This window comes from Trifolium pratense, linkage group LG6 (assembly GCF_020283565.1).
Source record: "Trifolium pratense cultivar HEN17-A07 linkage group LG6, ARS_RC_1.1, whole genome shotgun sequence".
In the NCBI taxonomy this organism is placed as follows: Eukaryota; Viridiplantae; Streptophyta; class Magnoliopsida; order Fabales; family Fabaceae; genus Trifolium; species Trifolium pratense.
Window position 1 is genome coordinate 44,175,732 of NC_060064.1, and position 25,526 is coordinate 44,201,257.

At 31.8% G+C, this 25,526-nt stretch overlaps 2 protein-coding genes across 3 annotated transcripts; one reads left to right on the forward strand and one right to left on the reverse strand.

Annotated features, from left to right (window-relative positions):
- Positions 1-2,030: 2,030 nt before the first annotated feature.
- Positions 2,031-7,750, reverse strand: LOC123888046 (probable pectate lyase 8). Its single transcript, XM_045936997.1, has 7 exons — positions 7,515-7,750; positions 7,278-7,340; positions 6,870-6,935; positions 3,474-4,116; positions 3,203-3,306; positions 2,924-3,062; positions 2,031-2,828 (listed from the first exon to the last, which is right to left on the reverse strand). Exons 1-7 carry the CDS (start codon positions 7,625-7,627, stop codon positions 2,607-2,609), a joined length of 1,350 nt encoding a protein of 449 aa, XP_045792953.1. The 5' UTR covers positions 7,628-7,750; the 3' UTR covers positions 2,031-2,606.
- Positions 7,751-20,407: 12,657 nt separating this feature from the next.
- Positions 20,408-24,687, forward strand: LOC123888047 (tetratricopeptide repeat protein 1-like). 2 transcript variants are annotated; one of them, XM_045936998.1, is made up of 6 exons: positions 20,408-20,838; positions 21,263-21,442; positions 22,002-22,128; positions 22,550-22,663; positions 23,154-23,373; positions 24,316-24,687. In XM_045936998.1, exons 1-5 carry the CDS (start codon positions 20,587-20,589, stop codon positions 23,267-23,269), a joined length of 789 nt encoding a protein of 262 aa, XP_045792954.1. In that variant the 5' UTR covers positions 20,408-20,586; the 3' UTR covers positions 23,270-23,373; positions 24,316-24,687. The 2 variants fall into 2 exon arrangements, with proteins under 2 accessions (XP_045792954.1, XP_045792955.1); XM_045936999.1 differs by having other exon boundaries at positions 20,416-20,838; positions 24,249-24,687.
- Positions 24,688-25,526: the final 839 nt, after the last annotated feature.

Below are 25,526 nucleotides of genomic sequence, written 5' to 3' on the forward strand. Positions count from 1 at the left end.
AATGTCAATTCCAGAAACAAAAGAAAAACTCATACAGCAACAATAGGCATATGTTAGTCCTTGTGCCTTCACTCTTTCCTCTTTTCAAACAAATAATTGGCTCCTTGTTCCATTCATAAAAGAAATAATGGTTGAACCTGAATTAAGTGAATGATGGGGTTGCGGCAGAGAAGAAGAATATGGTGCGGCGCTGCGTTTCCGATGACTCTTTATGGTGGAGAAGAAGATGGAGCATTGTTCTGCTTATTTGCCTTTCGGGTGGTATGCTCCGAATTTGTTTTGCGCTATTTTGATTTCGGATTGTAAAAGACAAACCAACCTAGGTCCAAAAATAAGGGGTATTTTTGGGTTTTTGGGGGGTCGGGGAGCACCACGGGAGCCTAAAAAGTAATTTTCAAAAATGTCTCATCCCAAAAATTTATTTCATTCCTATATTGTACAAAAGTTATGAGAACTATTTTTACTTTTCAATGATTTTTAAAAAAGTGAATATTCTGGATGCATTGGTATTCTGATGATGTGGATAATTTTAATAAGTTCAAAATTAAGAAAAATTCTCTTTAGGCCTTTCAATATGTTGTAAGGCCGCTCAACATGCTTTGAAATTTGGGTGTTAAAGGGGTATTTAAAAAATTCATAAACACTATTTGTAAACCTATTAAAATTATTCACCTTAACAGTGTACCGATACATATTCAAATAAAACTTGTATCAAAGAATTTACCTTTTAAAAAACACCTTCTATTGAAGCTATCTAACATAATGAGAAAAAAATATCGTTTTTTTTTCTTTCCTTTTTCCTTTCAGATGAGTAAAATTAGAAAGAAAACATAGTACTCCCTCCGTCCCGATTTATAAGAGAAAAAAAAAACACACTTATTAAGAAATGCATTTAATATTCTAAAATTTATCAAAAACATAATTTTGTTTCCAAAAGTACCCCTATTAACTTATTCCATAAAAAAGCAAAATCATTTAATATCCTACTCCTAATTTTTAAGTACCTAATTTCCAAGTGCATCTCGGTACTCCATTTAAAAGTAACTCTGCAACTCCATTATATCATATTCATTCCATTTGAGAATTGCAAAACGTGACCCACACAAAATTAAACTCCAACATCGGTACTGTATTACCAGTAGCACTGCAATCCTAATAATTAATTGTTTTGGAAAATATAACAAGGGGTATTTTTGGAACTATAAAATTAAATTGGTCAAATTTGAGTATTTTCCCTTATAATTTGGGATAAAAAAAATGGTCTTTTTTCCCTTATAATTTAGGACGGATGGAGTATTTCTTTTAGTAGACAAATAAATTTAGATGAGAGCAATTCAGAATTATTGACAAAGTTACAAAAAAAAAGGGGCATCTTTCATTAAATGATGCCTGAATATCAAAATTTTACCGTTGAATATGCCATCTTTTTATTTTGTGTGTATTTTTTAAATGTGTAAATTGTACGAGATGAAATGTAAAAAAGAAACACCGGAAGATTAAAGAGCAGAGATTAACACCAGGATATCTAGTGACAATCTCATTGGAGACAACCTCTGCCCAAAAAGTATACTCCTAAATTATTTGCGCATAGTTCACAAAACTACAAATTTAGCTCACAAACCTATGATAGAAATAATTGTATTTGTCAACATATATAAAAGTGACATACTAATTGTTTAACAAATTTATTAGTACAATTATTTTTTCTTAATACACGTAAATTTTTTTTGCGGGAATTATAATAAGAGATGGAGGGAGTAATATCTAGCCCCGACGACTAAAGGAACTTTTTGATTTGCAAGTGCATATAATTTATGGTGCACAAATAATTTTGCAAAATAATGTATGGATATCAAAATTTTATTGTTGAATATGGTGTCTTTTTATTTTGCGTGTATTTTTTAAATGTGTAAATTGTACGAGATGAAATGTAAAAGAGAAACAAATATATACCATGTCACATTGTTCATTTTGATGTTTAATATAACACAGTTGACTATTTTAGCAATTGGAAAAGGATAATTTGCGCATAAACAAAGAAGGAGTATAAGATGATAAATTCTGATTTGAACACCAACTTGTTCATCAATACATTCCTATTGCCCATTTCATTTGGGACAAATCAAGTGTTTTCTAAATGAATGGCACACAAACACAATCTATATGGCTACTATTCAACAAGATCAAAAGACCATACAGCAGGTGATACATATATAGGCAGACAAAAAAGAGAGTAAAATAAATTTTGGATCCCTTAGAAAATTAAAGGGAAATCTCTTTTGCACAAGCCAATCTCCAAAAGTGAGAAATAGCTTCTAAGCAATCATTGTTATCGATCCAATAACAGTTCTCATAAAATGTACAATTTTTACCCCCAATTATCTAACTGTTGCCAAGAAAAACAATGGGTGTAAATTAACAGTTGCTGCTAGTGCATACTCATCCAATCCAATACATCTATAACAATGTAATAATAAGAGGAAAAAGAATGAAAAATTTTCTTTCTTCCATTCCATTCCATTATGCTTTTTTTCTTCAATTTTTTCTTTTTTCAGTTTGCTTTGATTCTTTCTCTTTACTCCTTTGATTGTTGATAGTGTTTTGTATTAACACAATGTACCTCTGCGACAGTTAAGAACACCGGCACCTGAGGTTAAAGTACCGACTAAAGAAGACGATTTAGCACCCAAACTTGATGCTCTTGCATAGCTTGCTCCAGCTCCTGCTCCTGATGGAGTGAAAAAAGCTCCATTTAGTAAAAGGTCTCCTTCAGACCTCCAATTCCAACCTCTCCATACGCCTTCCCCTGTATCGACTCTCTTTGTCACCTGTAAACATCAAATTCCCCAATATTTAATAAAGTTTATCATTATCATGACATGTTTCATTAGCTATCAACATTAAGGTTATAAGAATATGTTACCTCCTTAGCAAAAGGGTTCTGAGGGGCAAGGTATCTGTTCCCTTGGCTGTTAATTGTGGGTTGAGCACTGCCTCCAATGGCATACATCACCCAGTGAGTATAGTCATTGTTTACTACATGGAAATACCCATGTCTACACCTGCATTATCATAGACAATCCATTGTTAGTGCATGAACATATAAAATCTATGAAATACCAAATAAGAAGATCCAAAGCCCAGACTTATAATCTGTTCCCCCTCCAAAAGGATTAAAATCAAATAATTTACAACTAGTTACCTTGGCATCCTTTGGATAAGACCCTCCCCAAAATGGTTGTATGCAATGGTTACTTGCATCTGCTTGTCACGGACATATGAGTCACTGTGACCCAATAGAATAACCTGTATAATTTTGAACTCAATTAATCTCAAGACTTTAATTATCTATTCAATCTTATTACTACTTGATATAAAATTGAATAAAAAAATTCTAAATATAAGTATCTTAAAATAACTAAGAAAAGGCAAAAGCATATAGAATTAATTAATGTTACTTCATTTCTGTTTACCTCATTGTGGTGGGTGAAATAGTTATTTGAAATGGTAATGGCAGTGGAGCCCATAATAGCATCAACAAGACCATCAGCACAATTGGAAAGAGAATTGTGATCAATCCAAATATGACTGGAACCAAAGATGGAAATGGCATCACCATCAGCCATAGTCCTCCATCCAAAATGGGAAGGTGAGCTGCGAACCATAGCATTCCCTGTCGGCTTACAATCATGGATATGAACACCATGGATGATGACATTGGTTATAAACTGGATAGTAATGCAGGCCCCAAAGGCAATATGAACATTTACGCCACGACCATCAATAGTCTTGAAGCTGTTCATGATGAGTTCTTGCTTCAGGGTGATCACCATGTCTCTCTTGAACACAATCCACAATGGTCTGTCTTGAATGACAGCATGACGAAGAGTCCCCGGTCTTGGGTTCACAGGGTCATCGTCTTTAGGGTTTGTCACAACATAGTACCTTCCATCGCGCCCACCAATTGCATTGCGACCAAAACCAATGGCACAATCAGCTAACCTCTTTCGCCTGAAGGCCCAACGCTTGTCACAGCGCCAGCAGTCATCCATTGGATTTCCAGTCCCACATGAGAAAAAATTCAGATTCCTTCTCTCCGTGTGATTGCGTATAGTCCTGTTTAAAATTTAACAAGTCTTTTCTATTCAATTCAACATTCATGGAATTTTATCATTAGATTCATAACTCTACATTAATATTGATATACCAATAATTTTAGAAGCTATACTTTTTCTTTTTGACTTAATAATAGATTGAATACACGTAGGAATATCAATAAGGATACGGAAACTAGTTAAATATACAGCTACCCATTGCAAGAGCATGAACGACCTCATTAGTTTGCCTCCTAACGAACTCTACATGGGAGTTAGAAGTTATACTTGTAAAAAAGGAATTTTTATTTGTTTGACTATTAGTCTTAAATTACCCGTTTGTCAAAACTTGAACGCAATCAATGATTAACAGTATGATGTGAAATTATTATTGATGTCACACTCACTTGAGGGATGAGACAGGGGCGTCGGTCATGTGGGTCTACAATTATTATGATACGGATTGAATGATACGGTGTATACGGAATAAGGAGGGTTGGCATGATCCTAAAATTTCAATATATCTACTAGAAATAAATGATAAGTTGGGGAAGATCTAGTTTCTGTCTAGTACTAGTATTGTGAGGTGTCGGTGGTGAAAGCATTATTATTAACATTATTATTATTAAGTTCCTGATTCTTGGTCATTTATTAAGTTCATGGGGGTCTCATATATGTGTCAGATAGTAGCTGCTATACCTGCCAAAACACAACTATATATATCTAGAAAATGTTATGGTTAAACCACAGATGCATGTTTGGAGCTTGTGCTTGTAGACAGGCTGGAGAATGGTAGCACATTCATGTGACTTACCCTACATTGTTAGAGGATGTGGGACACAGAACTGTATGAATTCCTATTAGTCTGGATTTGTAGTGAACATTGTTTTGCCGACTAATTACTGTTGTTTTATCCATATGACTATTGGAGAGTGATTTACTGATTTTGATTTTCATAGTAAACTCTGTTATGTGTAAGATTTATGGATGTGATTGAAATGAATTTAAACATGTCTATAAAAAGACAAACGAGGGATAATTAGACACCAACTCTAAACATCATGAGGATCTTGAAATTCATGATTTGGATATTAATTAACAAAAACAATTACTACTACCCTTAATATGACATATAAAGTGTGTGTCCCAGCCATAGTAGAAGGGGTAGTTCGCAATAAATAAAGGGCCTATATATAATTAAAATATTTTGTATAGTTTATTTATGGTAAAACAAAGTGGCATAGGAGAAAGTAACTTTCACCAAATCTCCGCCAAGACATGTGTTTAGGAGGGACCACTAAAACAAAGAAATGTTTAGGAAGAACTTTAAAAATCAAAGTATACACAAAACTATCTATTAAACAACAAAAGAAGTATACGTAAAACAAATGAGTTTGATTGAAGTAGTGAATCTTGGAGTTTAGGTACGTGACGGTGTTTGTACTTGTAAAATGCAATTTTAGGATAAGGGAAATGAAATGATAAAGACAGAAAAATTTATTATGACCGAAATGGTCGGATCTCATTTCACAACATTAGCATGTGGTTAAGCTGGCAAATAAAAAATTATGCCTTCAAATTGATCCCATATGCAAAGAACATGGCAATTGATTCATTAAGCACCATGCAAGGGAACTTCAGAACGTGAAGAATTAATTAAAGCCAGATTATATTTATTAATTATATAAGAAGACCAGAGGAGACTTAATTAATTTGAAGATCTAAAATTGCGTCAGAGTGTGAATGGCATCAAAGAATATAAGATCATCAAATAGGGAATTTTAAATGCTAGTAGTGAAAATAAAAAATGGTGGGTCCTTTCCAAGCAATAATTTCTAACTTTTTATAGCAGTGGCGTTTTGCCATGCTGATATTTACTCAGACGAGGAATTTTCATATGATTTCCATTAATTCTAATTAAATACTACTACTGTAGATCTATCAGTGATACTGATATCTTATCCTTGTAGTACTAGAGGCATAAATTTTGGCATAAGCTCTGCTCAACAATCAAAAGTTGCTAGTGACTTAATATTGCTTCTACAAGTTCTACTCAAACAGCATTGTAGCTTTCAATTATTAAAACTCAAATCAAATACTTTGACTATAAAAAATGCATGGAAATGACATCTAAATATCTAATGTATCTTTCCAAAAGAAGGATTCATAACAAATTATCAATGGTGTTTTCTTTCTTTTGTCCTTTACTATTACTAGATCTTTAAAAAAGTCCCCATCTGCAATTTTATTTTGGTAACACCATGTCACCATCATTGTCCCTATGACCGCAATTTGGGACCATATCAACCAATTTAACTGTGATTTTTCTCAATATGAAGAATCTTAATTTCACTAACAAAAAAGAATAGAATCTTATTAGAACTTTTTCTTTTTTTATCTCTAAACTACATGGTCCGGTCCTGAATTCGAGCTCAAGTAAACATATCAAATTTAATAATATTAATATTATCCGTTGAATTAAGTTTTACAAATCACTACTGCCAAAAAGTATTAGCTAAAAACATAAACAAAAAACAAGACTAACTAAAGACAAGTGGTGTAGACTGTGCTTAATCTACTGATCTAAATATAATGTTCATGATCATGTGAGTTTTCTGAAAGAAGAGAGAAGAAAAAAAAGGAGTATAAACTAATCTATCAAGCACATGTGCAATTAAATGAGATAACCAATAATATATCACTAAAAAACAAAACATAAAAAAAATAATGCAGATTTTTATATGTAAGTTAATAAAGGAGAGATAGAATTATTACGTTTCAACCATGGAAGCAATCTCCTCTGGATTATCAACTGCATGTTCGTTGATATCATCACTTGAACTGTGAAAAATGCATAAACAACAAAAATCAACTAAACGGCACCGTTTCGATCACTAAACTAAATGACAAAATTAACAATCAAACAATCAAAAGCATTGAATTAAATCTTCTAATGAAAAATATCAACGGTTCAGATTTTTCAGATCCGATCTGAATGACGGCAAATAGTACTTAATGTTCATGACTTTATTCAGTTTCCATTCTGAACTAAATCTCACTAAGATAATGCTAAATTGCTAATCCAACGGTTATCTACATCTTTACGCCACGTGTACGCTCCGATGTTAACCATCACAAAAACTCCAAAACCGGTGTAGTAGCAAAAAAATAAACGACACTAACCTTTCCGCCATTGATGAATTCTTCAAGCTCTGCATCTTGAACTTCTCTTCTTCATTCACAATCCTATTAACATTTCACAAACACATTCACATTCTAATCATAAAAATCGCAATAAAAATTGAAATCTTAAATCTTAAACAATTTGCTAATCAAAAATGAAAATCCAGTGAATTATAAAGCTTATGAAGTAACGATGAATCGAAGAAGCTTCTATAATGTGTTTTTGGCTCTGTTTACCGTGATTCAGTGGATTTGTGATTCTCATTGTGATTAATTCCATTGGTGAAAGCAAAAAGAAGAGCAATAACGAGAATGCTGAAAACGAACTGTGATGAAAACCGTAACTCCATTGAAGCTTCTTCAACTTTTTCTCTGTGTGTGTGTTTTTGTGTTCTCTGTTTCTTCTTTACACTCTGTTTTGGATTTGTGAGTGAGAAAAAAGAAGAAGAAAATGGAGGCAAAGAGAAATGGAAGAGAAATGGGAGGGAGAGGGATTTATATATAGGGAAAAAAGAAAGAGAGAAATGAAATTGGAGAGAGGTTAAGTTAAGTTAACTATGGTTAAGTTATTATAAGCGTTAATCACTGAGCGTGTTTAACTAACTCATCACCGCTCTAACTGCCATTAACTGCTTCTCTTTCTTTTCTTCGTTTCGCTCTGTTTTTCCACGTGGCGGTATGGCATGACTTTCTTTTCTCTGTTCAAAATTCTTTTCACAAGTTTCTATGTAAATGGGTCAAAATTACAATACTGCTTTCTTTTCTTCAGATTTTCTTTTGAGTTTTATTCTGGATTTTTTAGTTTACAATTAATATTCAAATCTTTCATTACACCAAACCTACTCTAAGTACATCAATCGTTAGTTGGTTTAGTGGTGATTGGTGTTAAACTTGGTAGGTAGGATCGCGGTTCGATCCACGCAACTGCGATCAGGAGAGGGCTGGAATCACTTGATGTCAAAACTGACCCCCGAACCAGATTAAACTGACGTTGAAATCCAAAAAAAAAAAAAACCTACTCTAAGTACTCTTTAATTTTTTTATTTTATAATTATGAGATGAGAGTATTTTTTTTTATAAACAAAAATTTATTATAAGGGAGTATAACGGGTACTCAATCTCTTACAATATAAAGCATATGATTAAATGTTTTCGAGACATGCAAGAGGATTATTACACCAGTCATAAAAAGAGAAAGAGGAGTTTCGACTTTTGCGACCCTTAAACCAAAACTAACAGGTAGCTTTAATATCATCGATCAATAGAGAATCGTTTGGAATAAGTCCATTGAACACCATATTATTTCTCATCTTCTAAATACACCAAGGGTAGCCAGCCATATCAAGTGTTGAACTCCATTACCAATTTTTGATTTAAGCATAGTGTCGCCTAAAAAATGATTACCAATTTTAAAGACTATTCTAATGAGTGTCCTTAAAAGAATTACCAAAAGTAAATATTTTACTTATTTTCTAAAAATTATATTAAAAATTATATTAAAAATTATATCTTTTCGACTTTAAGTAATACAACTTTCAAGACATTATTATTATTAGTTAGTATACTTTTGTATAAATATTCACGGCATAAATTTTAATATAATTTTACTTCTTTTTTTTTAGAAAAGGAATATGTTCTAACAGTGTAATATAATTTTACACTGTCAACCAATGACAACCGTGTATTTCATCACTTTACCCCACTTTCTTCATATGACATAGAAGGTTGGTGATTTTTTATTAGATGATCATGTAAAAAAAATTACATTGTTCATGCATCACCATTAAACTCTTCTTTTTTTTTATCTTTATTATAATAAAAAATTTACTTTTTAGATTTATAAAATGTTATATGTATTTGGTCCATATTATATAATAAATAAGATAATCAAATATTCTATAAATCTAAAAAAGTAAACTTCTTATAATAAGGATCGAATAGTTAGCATTTTTTTTTAAATACTCCCTCCGTCCCAATTATAAGGGGAAAAACAAAAATTACACTCAGTGTTATAAAAACCGGATCGAACCAACCGGTTGAATCGGGAACCGGAAATCAACCGATCTGATCTGATAGTTGGACTGAGCATGCTATTGAACCGGACTGAACCATAAGAGTTCTATGTTACATAATCATCCAAATACTCAATTAAACATTTAGCGGTATACAAGTCAGAATATCATATCAAATAATAATACCTTTGCATTCGATAATAACAAAGTTTTGAATTCCTATCAAAACAAGGGGGAATGCATTATCAACTAAAGAGAAAAAGGTTTGTGTATTAGGATGTCAGCTTTTTGCAGCTTAATCTCACTCACAAACATGCAAGGTATTAATTTTCTCACCTTTAGTTATAATTTATTTATTTTATTGTATTTTTCTTGATATAGTTAATTACTTTTGTGTCTTTTCTCACTTTGGTTATAATTTATTTTCTCATTTTTCTTTTATAGAAGAGGGAATGCTAGAGGTTGTATCAATGGTGAAGCGTGGGCAACATGAAAACTGAAGCGCTTAAAATTGTTTATGCAAAGTGGAAAAATTCCAAGGTCTCAAAAGTTGCCGCATTTGATTTAATAAAAATGATCCGATGTTTGGTCAAATTTTAAATGGTAGGTCAAGCAGGACCCTCCAAAGTAAATTTCAAAAATTGGTAAAAACGTGGAGCTGAAGGTCGTGATGATCGTGCTGATGCTAGATTTTCTGATGTTTGGTGATCCATTTGATGTGGGTGCTGCTTCGGTTGGTCCAGTCAAGATGTCGTCAAAGCATTTGAAACTTTGTTGGAATATTTAGCTGTTGAATTGGTGAGTAAGATCCTCCCTATATATTATCATGGAGGAAATCCGTAAGTAATTCCTGAATTTGATAAACTAATACACCATACTTTATATTTGCAGTCTAGTAACATTCTAATACAAATGCAGAAATTTGTTTGACTATGGGTGCGTTTGATTCGTAAAACAACAAGAACTGGACAGAACAGTACAGGACAGAACAAGATAATACAGGACAGGACAAAACTGTACCGGAGAGATATAGGGCGATAATATTTTTATATTCGAAAATAAAATGGGTATTTTCGTATTTTTTATATTTGTAGTGTGGACAAAAAGTTGTCCTGTGGTTCAGTGAGGGACAAAAAATCTTGTTTTTGTCCTGTCCCTTGCTGCCTAATTTGTCCAGTTTCATAACCTGTTTCAAATCAAACAGGTACAACACAAATTATCCAGTCCAGTCCCCTATTTTTTAGCAGATCAAACGCACCCTATATGTTTTAAGATGTTTCATTGGATTGGAATTCAAAATTTTGTTATTATTGAATAAAAATGGATTATTATTTGATCTGATATTTTGATTAGTAATATTTTTGTTGTGCACAAATAGTAACAGAAGGTAATAATAACGAAATTGCAAACAATAAGAACACAAGAAGTTTGATAACGGAGTTCCCCTTAGGTACGTCTCCGGCTGCAGAATTCGCTACAGCTCGTTTCTATTAGATGAAAGAATGAATTAGGGTTTCAGTGTTACAAGCGGTATATATAATATCAATAGAATGACGTAAATACCCCTGCACCAAGATACATATATGAATTAGGGTTTCGCTCCGCTAGCTCAGCTTCGGGCCGCCCCCAGCCTCTTCCTGATGCATATATGAACCATACTCAACAATTTTCCGTACTTTGATTGAGCCAAGTTGGCACATGGATTGCGCGAGAAAGAAAATTGGTTCGAAAATTTTAGGTAAGTGTACGAAATATCCCATTATTAAGCAACGTGCAATGTTCCATTTTTTATTTAAAAAACAAAAGAACATAAATAAGTCAAATGACGATCTGGCACCGACACGTGTCCTTTATTGCAGTAGTAGTACGGTGATTCGTCTCAACACTCATATATGCGTTGGATCCCCGTTCTTGCCGGTAGCTTACAAATTTATTATTCTCAAATAAATAATTAGTTTTTTTTTAAGCATAATAAATAATTAGTTCAAAAAGAACAATAAAATATTTTGACGATAGTTTTCTAACATCATTGAAACTTTTCTTTCGGGTACTTATTAAAGTTTCTATATTTTTTGTTTGCTTTATAGTAATATATATGAGTACTAAAAAAAGTCTAAACATACATTGATATTTTTATTGACTTAAAGTTAATTATAGCATTTAATCAATGATAATCTTTTTGGTACATGTTGCATATCAATAAAGACAAATGAGGCTAGCTAGAGATCGGGTTGGTTACTGATCTTGTAAGAGAGTAATTGTCTAATTGATTTTTCTATTAATAACTCAAATTTAAAGTTTTTAAAAATAAACCAATCGTGCGTCAAAAATAAAAAATCAATTATTAGTTGTTTCAGTGGTAATGAACGCTAAACTTAGTAGGAAGAACTACGGTTTGATTCTCACAATCGTGATCGAAAAGTGGTTAGAATAACTTAATACTAGAACTGACCCCGTATCAGATTAAACTGATGATGAAACAAAAAAAATTGTAAAAAAGAGCTAAAAATAGGAGTATGTCTTATTTTTCTCCCAATCATTGTGGAGTTTATCAACTCTTCACTTTTAATCATAACCATTATTCAAGTCATTATGACGGTTAATTTTTACCATTAATTAATGTTTAATAACCATAAAAAAACTTTGGTTACGTGATTTAAGTAGGAAATTCTTACTATTGTTAGCAATATCATGTAACCACCTAATCTCAGTCGGAAACCTGTAGTGCACATAAGGAAAATTTTTCTCTTTTAAACTGAATTCTTTCAAAACGTAGGGTTAAAAAATGAACTCCTAATCACCTACCTAAGAGGCTCAAGATCCTTACCAATTGGCATAATATTTCGTTAGTTTAACGCTCAAACTTTTACTAGTTTCATTTTATACTCAACGAACATATTACTTAAGATTTCGGGTTTGACCTATCTCACAAAAATTTAAGTTTGAACCATGTTGTCCATTGATATAAGAATCAACTATAAATGTCAATATCAATTGTCATCGTCTAATGATGGATAGCAAATTGTTCTTATACTTTTGTGTTAGATAACAAAGAAACATCTAATTTAAACTCACTTTTAATAATTACAAGAAAAGCATCATGTTAAAAGAGTGATGAGCACGATCATATAAAGTTTCACCAATACTACTATTAATTAGAAAAGTTACACTCTTATAAATGTTTGCAGCAAGTTTTATACTTCTCAAATATCTAAGCATTTTGGTAAAAAAAAAAAATGTCTAAGCATTCCTAATGACCATGAGTTTCATCTTTATATACTTTAGCGACTTTAATTTTTCGCTTTTGATTTTTGTTGCTAGCTTGCAGAATTCATATTAAAGCTAGAGTTGAGTTGGTACGTAGGCCATCAATATCTCTTTAGCATCATCGTTATTTCAGTCCCACAAAATGAATGCTAGCTGCAATTTTACTTTTGTATTAGTTACCTTAAGAATGATGAAATGAAATAGTAATGCAAGAGTATTAATCCCGCATTGCTATTTATGCTTATCAAGTTTCATTATTGTTTTTAGTTTGCTAAAAAGAGTGTTTAGATGAAGTAATTAGAAATTTTAGAGGATTTAAATGTGTGTGTTTGGATATACAGAGTAATAGAAAATTTGATTGTGAATATTTTGGGTCACTTTTATAAATTTTAAAAGTTTAGGCAAATTTAAAATTTGAAAATAGGGACTAATTTGCAATTTTCCAAAATTTAAAGGACCAATATGAAAATTTTAGGGACCAATTTGCAATTTTTGAAAAAAAAATTAGAGGTCAATTTGCAATTTTACAAATATTATTGGAGTTAATTTGGTAATTTTGAAACATATGAGAGGAAGGAATTTCAAATACCTAGATTTTTTGTGTCATTTGAAATTTCCTAAATTTAACTTTCATAAAATACTTCATAAATTGTCATTATTTGAAAAAATTTCAAATTAATCATCCAAACAAAGAAATTTAGACAAAAGAATTTTAATTCATTCAAAACATTAATTTATCTCAAAATATTCCTTCATTCCTAGTGAGATTAGACACTTGTTAGATAATGATGTTAGGAGGGGCACCGCTATCACATTGAGCACTTTAATATACTCCATGTGGGACTCCTAATATTGTCACGTCTTTTAAGAGTCGACGTCTACATGCGACTTTCACTCCATCAACACTGACTCCATGGCAGCCCCTTCCTTTTCGGCGGAACACCTTAATTCAGTCTATAGATAGCTCAATTTTCGTGACCCAACTCTTAATGAAAGAGATTAACAAACTATACTCAGCTAAAATAACTAATTTATTTCATTCATTTTCCTTCCCTATTACATGCATCCAATGTCATTATATATAGCATTAGTTAATCCTAACTAACCAATGACTCGTCATTTTTCAAGATTCTTCTAAGAACATAATTAATCACCTAATTAAACTTAACTAATGCAACTTTCACCTATTTTATTCTCTAGAATCTATATTGATTCATTTTTAATCTGTATACCCTAAAATTATAAATGACTTAATCTATTAATTTGATCAATCAATTATAATCCAAATCTAAACTCACTAATCCTTCCATTATGTCTCCTCGATCTATTTTTTTTTCTACTTATACTTTCCACTTTTTAAGATGAATAATTGAGAGTGTTAAAATATAAACCTCGATCTCAGCATAATACATGCGATATCCTTATTAACTTAAGCTCTATTCACGGAAATTTTAGCTTATTTATTTTGGAAAAAAGAAATCTTTGTTTACATTAATTAGTGAAGATCGACTTGATACAACACTTAAATGAGGACAAAATCATTTTTAAATGCAAAAAGATGAGAAAGTGATGTTCTCATTCTAATATTGACCTTGAATGTATTGCAGTGGTCCACTATGTAAGTACACTTAATGGCTTAATGGGTCAAAGTGCGCATTGTAAGATTGTTTTTCTCACTAAATATTTCAATTATTAATTAATAATGTTTAGAAAATGGTGTTTACATCCATTAGTGTGGTTGTTGTGAGGAATTGATCAAGTCTTTGACAAGGTTCATGATTTTAGTTTGGGTGCTAATAAAATTCGAGTAATCTTATCAAAAATTTCTCGTCCATTTGATATCCATAAAATTTAAGTAATTAATTTTTGCAGTTGTGCGCAAATGAATTCTGACTTATGCTAAAAAAAATTTACAATCTTGACAACAACAAAATTATAGATAGAAAAAATATAAAATATACATTTGAGATTTATTTTATTGTTTACATTTTTAGCGTAGCATGTTGAAGTTAATTTGACGAACTAGTTTTATATATACTCCGTATTTATGTATTTTATGGACTAAATTCTCAAGTAAATTGTGAAATTAATCATTCTAAAATTTAATTATAGAGATTAAATTGATTAGTAAGAGAAGATCTTGTCTTTAATGTAATAAATCTTGTCTCTAATTGATAAAAAAAGTCAGTCGATTTAATTCAGAATTTAGTATGAAAAACAAAATATTAAGTAATCTTGTCTTTTTATGGGCTTAAGCCCTCTATCTTATAAAAAAAGAGTAAATCACTCTTTATATTTTTAGAAGTCTTTGGTGATTGTTTTGTTGTCATTATTCTTGAACCGTACACTAATTAGAGGAATTATTTAATTTCAAAAATTAATTTGTTGGACTCATACACTTTTTTGTGTGTAAACTAAATATATATATCCCCCACATACAATTGCAGAGATTAAACCTTTAAATTTTATAGGATTTGAAAAACCAAGGTTTTCAGAACCGGACCGGACCGGCCGGTCGGACCGGTCGGACCGTGAACCGGAGGTTGCAGCGGTTCGGTTAGGCGTGAAAAACGGACAGCAAAAGAACCGGTAAAAAAACGTTCGAACCGGATCTGAACCGGGCCAAACCAGTGAACCGGCCAGGGCGGTTTAGCGGTTCTTAATTTTTTAATTTTTTTTTTAATTTTTTTAAAAAAAATCTGAAAACAACAGCAACATTTAACAACAAAATTCGTTCCTTTGGTTTCCAGATTATAAGTTTCAAACTACCAGATATATGGAAGAAAAAAAAAATCAGAAGAAAGAAGAATGAAGGAAAGATAAAATCCATCAATTCATAATAACAAGATGATTTCTTCACAAAAGTAAAAAATAAAAAAAAAAACCAGATCTGCAGTTTCATCCATATCTGCGTTTTTTCATATACAGGAATAGAGAAACAGTCACATTATTTAGGTAGGACTTCAAGAAGATGAAGGGAAAATTTTTTGATTCAAGAAGAATAAGAATATATACAAATTGATGAGAGAAATTAGAGGATTGTTAATAAAAAAGAAGATGAATATGCAATGGCGGCTGTTTGTTTAGTTTCTGCCTCTTGGTTTCATCATTTGCAATGATATTAGGGTTACGGTACTATAAATGGGCTTGGGCCTCCGTATATATATATATATATATATATATATATATATATATATATATATATATATATATATAGAAAAAAACTTATATGTTCTACAAGATCTTTAGTTTTTTAATTTAATTAATAAGATCTATATAAGAATATTGCTCCCACATTTTAAATTTTCATACTAACCAATATTAATTCATATATAATTATTTAAGGACTAAAAGTGCATAAAATTTTTTTAGGGACTAAACTTTTTGTTTTTTGACTAATTGAGGAATTAAACTTGAATATTTATGATTTTGTAAGACTAAAAAGATATTTAACTTTAATTATTATATATTATTTATAATGTTTAGTATATGATATTTTAATAGTGTGAAAATATAAATATTGTGTAATTTTTATTTATCACATATTTATATATTATTTAAAAATATAAAATATATATTTAATTAAAAACGGTCCGACCCGGTTGAACCCCGGTCCAACCAATTGAACCTTGAACCGGTAAGCTTACCGGTTCGATGACCGGTCCGGTTCTGACAACCTTGTGAAAAACTCAATATAAAAATTTCAACATCGGTGTATGTTTTAAGTTTACAATTTTAAGGAATAAAAAAATTTGGCGAATCTCTCCGAGTTGGCTTTGGCAATTAATTGCCATGTGCTAATGATTATAATTTATAAGCACTCAATTGTGAACATTTTAGATTATGGATAAGCTATTAAGCCACACAATGTTTTTATGATACGAGATAGAAGTCATTTAGTTGGATCCACGATGTTTTGTATGAGCTTTAATTAGAGATGACTTGTATAATTCAATTATTTTCCAAATTAAGAGATGATATTGCACGTAGAGTTCAATAATTGAAGTTTATAGAGAAATATTGCATTGCATTGCATTGTTTACGCTTCTACGGAAAGCAAGCAATGATACACGATTTCTAAAATGAATAGTTAGTTAGGATTCTCAAATTATTTATATTAAACATACTATACAAAATTCATGGGCGACTACGTTACTACGTATTAACTTTAAAATTCAGTTGTTTATTTAATCAAGTATAAACAAAAGGATAAAGTTGTGAATGAAAATATGTCAGAAAATTATATTAAAAAATTATTTGTTTTAAAATTATTTGATTTTTGTCATCAAGTCATTTAGTATTCACTTAAGCATATTCTTTACATCTCTATATTCCAAATCATTGCACCGAGCACTTATCATTCAAGTTATGTTTATTCATTAAAATTGACTTCTAAATTCAGTTAACCTCTAAATCATAAAAAATCAGGTTGAGCCATATGTCAAGCCAAAGTGTTGGCTCACAACTAAGGAACAACTACTCCCACGCACTTCTATATTAAAAAATATAGTCAATATTAAAGATTTTACCCTCGACGAGTGGATCAATTTTTTCGTTAAGTAATAATATTTATAATAAGTTTGTCTCTAAAAAAAATTAATTCCCTTAAAAATTTCAAAAGGTTCTTATAAAAAACGACAAAGAAAAATATGAAAAAGGGTCTTATTTTTTTAGCAATGTTATTTGAACAATATGTTTAGACAACTTTTTAACAACTTTCTCTCTCATACTCATATAGTATTATTCTCTCTCTCTCTCTCACTCTCTCTCTCTCTATTGTTTTTGTCCAATTAAAAAAAGAAAAAAAAATTGTCTAAAAAAATTGTTCAAATAACATTGCTCGTTATTTTTAGGGACGGAGGAGGTAATCAACATGATCTTCACATTACAGATGATAATCAAGGGTAAATCAAAACTCATCCACTTTACTCGGGGATAAATACCTATTATCCCTTGATTTATTTATATTGGGGAAGATCATAATGTTGGTGAAGGGAGAAACCAAAGACAAATGCAAATGCCAACATCATTTTGCTTTATTTGTTGATTCATTTTGCATTTTACTACATTTCCTTTGTCAACATCATTTTAATAGTTAAGTTATTGGAACTATTTTACTACATTTTCTTTGTTTTTCATTTTATAGGTCGAAACACATGAACAAGTGGAAAAAAACATTTTCTAGGCCCATTTTAGATGATATTTGATCAAGTCATCATACGAGCATTAAAGGGAGGCTTCCTTTATGAAAGGATAGTGGATAATCATGGCAAGAATGTTAAATTCGTTCATTATGGTCATTTTGGCCGTTTTCCTATATGCTTTAAGAAGTGGAAAATCAAAGATCAAGGGTTAGGAAGACTGTCACGGCCGTGCCAACGAGCCACACAACCATGACAAACACAACAAGTGCAAGATTAGTGTATGGAATCCTCCCCACGGTCGTGCAAGACTTTAACATTTGGTTTTTTCATTTTTAATGGCACTTATATGCACTTATGTTGTAACCATTTGTTTGCCTACAAATTTCTCATGTTCAGGGGCTTATATAAAGGTTTTACCTATCTTGTAAATCCATCATTCAAGTCTTGTAACATTGCATTTCATCAAATAAAAATATTTTAGTTAAATTTCTGTCTTGTTATTAGTTTTGTTCATATTTCAGCTTTGTTTTGTTCATGATGTCAAGGTGTGAGTAGTTCACCAACACTTTGAGGTTAATAGCAAGTATATCATAGAGTGTATATGTTTTTCATTGGATATATTTTTTTCTTTTTTTTTTTTAAGAAGCAATTGTATATCTTATGGCCGACATATTGCGCTCACCGCGCGTTTGGGGGTGTGCGGGTGGTTGAATCCATGGTCATCTAGAGCAAGTAACCATTGTTGTGAGAAGAGTGGCTATGGAGGAGAGACTTTCACAACCTATAACTTGTTTTTAAAAAGAGGATTTTCACATGGCAAAGATATGTTTGGGAAAAGGTTAGGGGTTTATATTATTGGTGAAATTCATAATCTTGGTGATCTTTTATATTATAAGTAAATTAAACTTTATTGCATGCTTGTTTGATCACTAAAAATCCAAAACAATCACCATAATCATCATCATTTCTCATAATTACTATAATTTTCTTGGAAGGAAATTCTACTATATTACTCGTTAGTCCTTGTGGATTTGATATCCTTTTTATTACGACGACATACTTATGCACTTGCGAATGTGTCAATGAGTCAACCATATTAACATTGAGATATTTGCTTAACAAATTAACCTTACAAAACTCCACACATCTACTACCGCTTTGAATATGTGAAAGTTATCAACACTGCAACCATATCAAAGAGTTCGGGAATGGATTGTCTCCAACGACTATCTCACCGAAGGGTTTGCAATGATAATCCTTACCCTTAAAATCAATCTTTCCTTTTTTTTTTAATTATATTTTTTTCTTTCCAATATGTGGATTTCACGGGAGGGACTTTCCAATGGAGAGAATATAATCCTTACCCCAAAGAGTTGTGATTTGTACCAAAAATTTAAGATTTATTGTATCACAAACACATTAAGGGCAAGTGTTTACCCTAGAAACTTCGTCAAATTGATGCGATAAAACAATATTTATTTGTGGCACTACAATTAAGTTTTCTTCTTAATATTAATAATGAATAGGTTCATGTGATAAATATTTTGTTCCCCTTAAGCAGGTAGTCAGAGAATCGATTTTTAACTATTGTCTATGTCTCACAAATTAAAAGGGGAGAATTCGTCTTGTCTCGTAGGTTTTTTTTACGGAGATTAGCCATGTTACACTACTAGAAAAATGTTGTTTTCGGACGGATTTTCAGACGGAATTCAAACGAATTTTGAACAAAACATTGTGTTCACACAGATTTCGGACGGAATGTGCAAATTAAAAATTTTATCCCAAAATCCATCGCAATTAGTTTTAGACAGATTTCAGATGAAATTCATACAAGTAATTACTAATTAGTTCCACATTTACTTAATTTTTGGACAAATTTGGAACGAATTATATATTTTTTTAAAAAAATATCCTTAAAATTTTTGACCGTAACAAACTCATATTATTTATTTTTTTAAAGAGGTAAAATACAAAATGAAATCAAATCAAAAGCACCGGTGTTAACATAAAATGTTAAAGCCTTTGCAAAAAATGAGTAACAAAATTAACTTTGTCTCTTTACAATACTTATCTTAAAGTTTATTGTCAAAAAAAATATCTTAAAGTTTGAATAATTTTCTAACGACAATAAAAAGATCTCCTTAATAAAATTGTATTTAGGTTTAAATACAGTTTTATCCTCTTATTTTGAATAAATCGGAATTATATCCTCTCTATTTTAAAATCCAGAATTTTACCCATTATTTTATAATTCTTTAGATTTTACCCTATATACGACAACCTTTGTAACTAATTGGTAGCTATTTTCTAGTAAAACGTCATTGTTGTCCAAGACACTACATTTTGACACATCATGGACTTTTAAAAACATAGAAATTTATGTCGGATGGTGTTGACGCTTCAAGTTCATATTGTTGTTGGATAAAATAGATTAAGAACATAGAAAGGAAAAAAAGAAAATTGTCAGATTTTTCATAGATTAGAATTTTAGTTTGAATGATGTTGACGATGAATTGAAGATGAGTGGTGTTTAAAATTCCGGATTTTAAAATAAGAGATAAAATTTCGATTTATTCAAAATAAGGGGTTAAACTGCATTTAAGCTTGTATTTATTTGATTTTTGTTTGGCAAAATTTTATTTCAAAAAATACAAACAAAATGGTAAAACGGTACCGTTTTAAATTCGCTGGTCTAATTTGTCAAAAATAAAATAAAATAAAAATCGCTGGTCTAAGAATCAGCACGAGTCAGTTCTGGAATTCTTCAGAAGAAGCTAGAATAGAAGCCTAACTGCAACAAAAATTTTCGTTTTGGAAATTTCTTCTGCAAACGAAAATAATCACTTCATCCAAACAAGTCTCTAACACCGAACCTTCGAGAAGAAAATGGTAGTCATAGAGCACGAGAAACCCGACGATCAAAACTCGAATCAATCCAACGCCACTGCCGCCGTAAACGATGCCTCTGACGGCTTCGAAACCGCCAGTGAAGCCGATCTCGATAGCGACGGCGAAGAAAGTGAAGCTAACGGCCGAGAAGAAGAACAGAAACATCGTGAACAACCGCAGCAGAAGCGGAAGGAGACAGAGGGAGAGCATGGACAAGATGCTTTGATCAATGAAGAGGAATTGAAACAGGTTCGGTTTTGGAATTTAGGGTTTCGTTATCAATTTTTGTTACTTTGAGGTTTTCTTCTCACACCCCTAGTTGATGAAGATAAATAACACAAATGGGGTTCTTTGGCCTAAGCTAGAGGGACGTTGATTGATTTTGGTTTGCAATAAACAAATTTTTCTTGTTATAATCTAGTGGTGTGTTTGGATGGGATTGTAGAAAAGCTAAAGCACTAACAAATGTAGCTTATTTTGTGTTTGTTTTTTTAATATTCCGTAGATAGAGTAATGATAATCCATCTCCCAATAGTGGAAAAAGAAAGCTATTGATGCATTTTGTGCAACTAATGGTTTGTTTGCCTGTTTTCTAGTTTTTGTTTTATTTAAAAACAGACGTTTCTTTATAATGTGAAGAGAGTGGTTGATTGCAACGGTTTTTTTGTAACAGAAAGCATCGGGCGAAGCAAATGAAGCAAAAGTAGAAGGTAACAAACTTTTTGTAGATGGGAAGTATGAGGAGGCATTATCTCAATATGAACATGCTTTACAAGTTGCACCAGACATGCCTTCATCTGTGGAAATACGCTCAATATGCCATTCAAACCGTGCTGTCTGCTTTTTGAAACTGGTATGGCCTTCTTTTATACTGTTAATTAGAAGTGCATGTTTCAACATGTACCTGTATTTTTCTTTACCATATATGTCAACCAGATGAACTATCTAGTATCAACAACACAATGTTATTATTAGTGAAAAGAGGGGGAAATTGCAACTTTGGGGAAGGATAAGATATCTTAAAAATCATAAAAACAGATATGCAACAAGGACCATAAAAAATGTAAAGAATGCTTCAAAGAACCTACATACCAGAAATTGATATTCCACAGAAACCATCTTCAGAGAAGCAGGACAGAAAAGGAAAGTTTAATCCCCTCTTGTAACAAATATTAGAGTAAAGACACTCCTTTAGAGATATGAGCATTATAATTTATAACCCAATCATAAGCAACTAGATACCCTTTTTCTCTCTCTACATTTAAATTGTATTGTCGGCATTTTAATCATTTGTATTCCAGATTAAACTCCTACAGGGTCTAACATCATCTCTGTCCCTCTTGTTATGTTTGTAATTATAAGTGATTGAGTTTATTGCTTTATTTTCTTAACGTATGTCAAATATACATCAGGGAAACTATGAAAATACAATTAAAGAATGCACAAAAGCGTTGGAACTGAATCCTGCATATGTTAAAGCTTTGGTAAGAAGAGGAGAGGCTCATGAAAAGCTTGAACATTTTGAAGAGGCAATTGCTGGTGAGTTCAAGCTTATATTAGGCTAGTGCGTAAGCTGCATCTGAAGTTTTCACTAATTGCACCTGACACTGCTTCTTTTTGGAAAATAATATTTGCATCAAGGGTGTTGTTCTTCTTATTCCTGGCACTCATCCTTGGTTGAGAAACCACATCCCTTCCCTACATATATAAGGTTCCCATTCTATTTCCCTTTGTAAATAACCAAGTAAGGGAAGTTTAATTTCTCAAACAAGAAGGGTGTGTGATGTAATACGTGCTCTAGTTTTCTGTTTATTTTGGCATTTAATGCTTATGTGTTGACAATGTGTTTTAGACACTAATAGTATTCAGTTCATTTCAATTTTCCTTTTCGTTCATAACATTGGATCTTTTCACTTCACCAGTTTTTATTTATTTTTTATTTTCAAAATATAATTGGCAGACATGAAAAAGATCTTAGAAATTGATCCCTCAAATGATCAAGCTAGAAAAGCCATTCGCCGACTAGAGCCCCTTGCTGCTGTCAAACGGGAAAAAATGAAAGAAGAAATGATTGGCAAGTCTTTTTTTCTTTCTTAGTTTCTTTTAATATTTGTATATGTATTTTTTGTGTACGGTGTGTGGGCATGTTGAGTGCATTACTTGTCGTTCATTTATATTTTATACTATTAGTATTCCTATTTTTTTTTTTATCCAATTGGTGTACTTGGAGTGATGCCTAAGATATCTTTGTTATTGAAAATGTGGAAAAATTTCCTGTCTTTGTTGTGTTTCTTGGCTTATCTGTGTCAGTCATGTAATATTGTAGATGGACTTTAAAAACTGTATAGATACACCTAGCTCCCGTTTGGATTGACTTATTTTTGAGCTTATGAAAAATGGCGTATGCAAATAAAAGAAAATTATGCTTAATTAGTATCCCAACGTCACTGTGTAGCATTTCCCTCATCTTAAATGGCAAATAGTCTCTTACAAATTTTGTCTGTTACTTTATTTCCGTTTCACTACCATCATTTGATTAAACAGATGAATGTTTCTTGATGCAGCAAAATTGAAAGAAATGGGCAATTCTGTCTTGGGACGCTTTGGGATGAGCGTTGACAACTTCAAAGCAGTCAAAGATCCAAACACTGGTTCCTATTCTATCTCAATGGAACGCTAAATTTGGTTGAGCAAAGTCATAATAGCATTAAGCAAGAAAGAGAGAGTATAAAATGAATATGATTTGAGACTTCACTGCATGCAAGTCATTAGAAGAATACTAAGGTTAGTAATGTATCTTCAAAAGGGCATTTTATAATCGATTAATCATGTGAAGGAGACCGACTAATAATCCCTTGTTACAGTTAATGTGCTTTAGGGTTTCAGAACACTAGAATTGTTTTCATCAAATTGAATATTTCATGTTCAATTGTTTTTCGAGAAATGCCAAAAACACATTCTTTGACAGTCTTCTCAACACTATTATTGAGTAAAAACTTTACTATTTCTACTAATGAAGTGGGCTCAGGTTATCTAATGGGACCAAGATGGGAGAGAGTATTGAAAAGAGTGTTAATGAGAGTGTTAGAGAGTATGAAGTGATGTTTCTTGTGGCTTAAGGCTCTCTAAATAGGGTGAGCATGTTTAAGAAGTTAGATATTGAGAAGTTATTTGATAGTTGAAACGTGAAGTTACTTTGCACTTGTTTGTTACAGCGTAAATGAGGTTATCTAATGGGACCAAGATGGGAGAGAGTATTGAAAAGAGTGTTAATGAGAGTGTTAGAGAGTATGAAGTGATGTTTCTTGTGGCTTAAGGCTCTCTAAATAGGGTGAGCTTGTTTAAGAAGTTAGATATTGAGAAGTTATTTGATAGTTGAAACGTGAAGTTACTTTGCACTTGTTTGTTACAGCGTAAATGAGATAGTTGAATTACAACCCATTTAGCCACTATTCCAAATTTGTGTCTTTTATGGCACAAGAATTGAAAACAATTTTCCCATTTACTAATTTACTAAACATTACTAGTACTCAACTAAAAAGACATTTCTTCTCACCCAAAAATAGCAGAACCTTTTCATCTCATTTGTTTCCTCAATTTTTCATCGCCTCAAGGAAGCACGTTTTAAATATTTTTTTTCCATGTTTTACTGTGTGCAGAGTCAGGTACTTCATGTTATTGCTTAATACACGATGGATCTAATTCGCTGTCACATTTGTTTTCTAGGTAATCTTGGAATTATGAGTAAATAAAGTAGAAAGGGAGTTGAACATTGTTGGAACAAAGTCAGCGTATATTAATCATGTGGACATTCACTATGAAAGCTGATATTGGAATTTGTGATCGTTTGGGATTGTACTTGCACATGCTGTTTTTATGTATTGCACTTATAATGTGGTAGTAATCTATGTGCTACACATGATTGCTGGTAATATGTTTGTAAGTTTTGAAACTACATACAATTTGCAGTTATTGCCCACAAATTGATGGCGTTTATATATTTGATGAAACTTGTATTGCCAAAACTGGATAGTTCATGAAGTAGAACTTGTTACTAGACCATATTAAGAAAGCCTTGAGTTTTAGATGCTGTCTGTACCTCCATTTGTCCTACAAATTTTGGTTTTGTTTATGGTTGGGTTGGTGGTGATGAATGTTATACCCAATAAGAGGCGGATTCGGTTGCATAGTTTATGATTTAGTTTACGTCCAAATCAAATCCATATCATGTATTACAGAGAGAGTGGTTCCCCCCACTCTGATATCTTTTGAAGTTTGTTTCTTATTCATCAATTTAAGCCAATCAAGTGGGAGGGCTTTTGCTTTGTACAATGATGTACTAGTACAAAAATATTGACGGTTGCGCTTTGCTCTCCACCACCCCCAAATTTATTAGGATCTCCTCCATTTACCGGAGGATATTTTTCCGTAGTGCAAATTTTCCCAGGGCAATGTTCAAAATATTAGATTGAAAATAGAAAAGCATTATTCTTAGCCACCAAGACAACATTCAAACTACTAGTTACCTCAAAAACTAGTCTCCTACTCAGGTCATAAAATTGGATCTCAACGTCGGTTCAAACAAATTTAGAGACAAATCAAGCTTTTGATATTTGTCTATACTATTGTTCCAAATTCCAATATTTGATAGTTAGTGCTTTATGTTGAGATGCATTGACATTACTAAAGTTATTGATTCTTATACTCTTGCCAGTTGCTCAAGCTAATTATCTTCATCATTAAGTGGACTTTTTGAGCTTCACCTATAAAAGAGAGCATTGCCAAATCTAGGTGCACCATTTGATCCAAATTGTTTCGAAATTTGGTGGCTTGGAAGACAAGGTAGATTTGTTGTTTACATGTAACACGTGCCAAACATGTGTCACGGTGCTGTGAATGATGTTGTTTAAATAAAATTACTTGAAGCATAGGTCGAA

Coding starts and splice junctions, on each gene's coding strand:
- LOC123888046 (XM_045936997.1), bottom strand. CDS start 7,627: ATGGAGTTACGGTTTTCATCACAGTTCGTTTTCAGCATTCTCGTTATT. Junction 3,307..3,473: donor ATTTCACCCACCACAATGAG/GTAAACAGAAAT, acceptor AAAATTATACAG/GTTATTCTATTGGGTCACAG. Junction 3,063..3,202: donor CTTATCCAAAGGATGCCAAG/GTAACTAGTTGT, acceptor ATGATAATGCAG/GTGTAGACATGGGTATTTCC.
- LOC123888047 (XM_045936998.1), top strand. CDS start 20,587: ATGGTAGTCATAGAGCACGAGAAACCCGACGATCAAAACTCGAATCAA. Junction 21,443..22,001: donor CTGTCTGCTTTTTGAAACTG/GTATGGCCTTCT, acceptor AATATACATCAG/GGAAACTATGAAAATACAAT. Junction 22,664..23,153: donor AATGAAAGAAGAAATGATTG/GCAAGTCTTTTT, acceptor TTCTTGATGCAG/CAAAATTGAAAGAAATGGGC.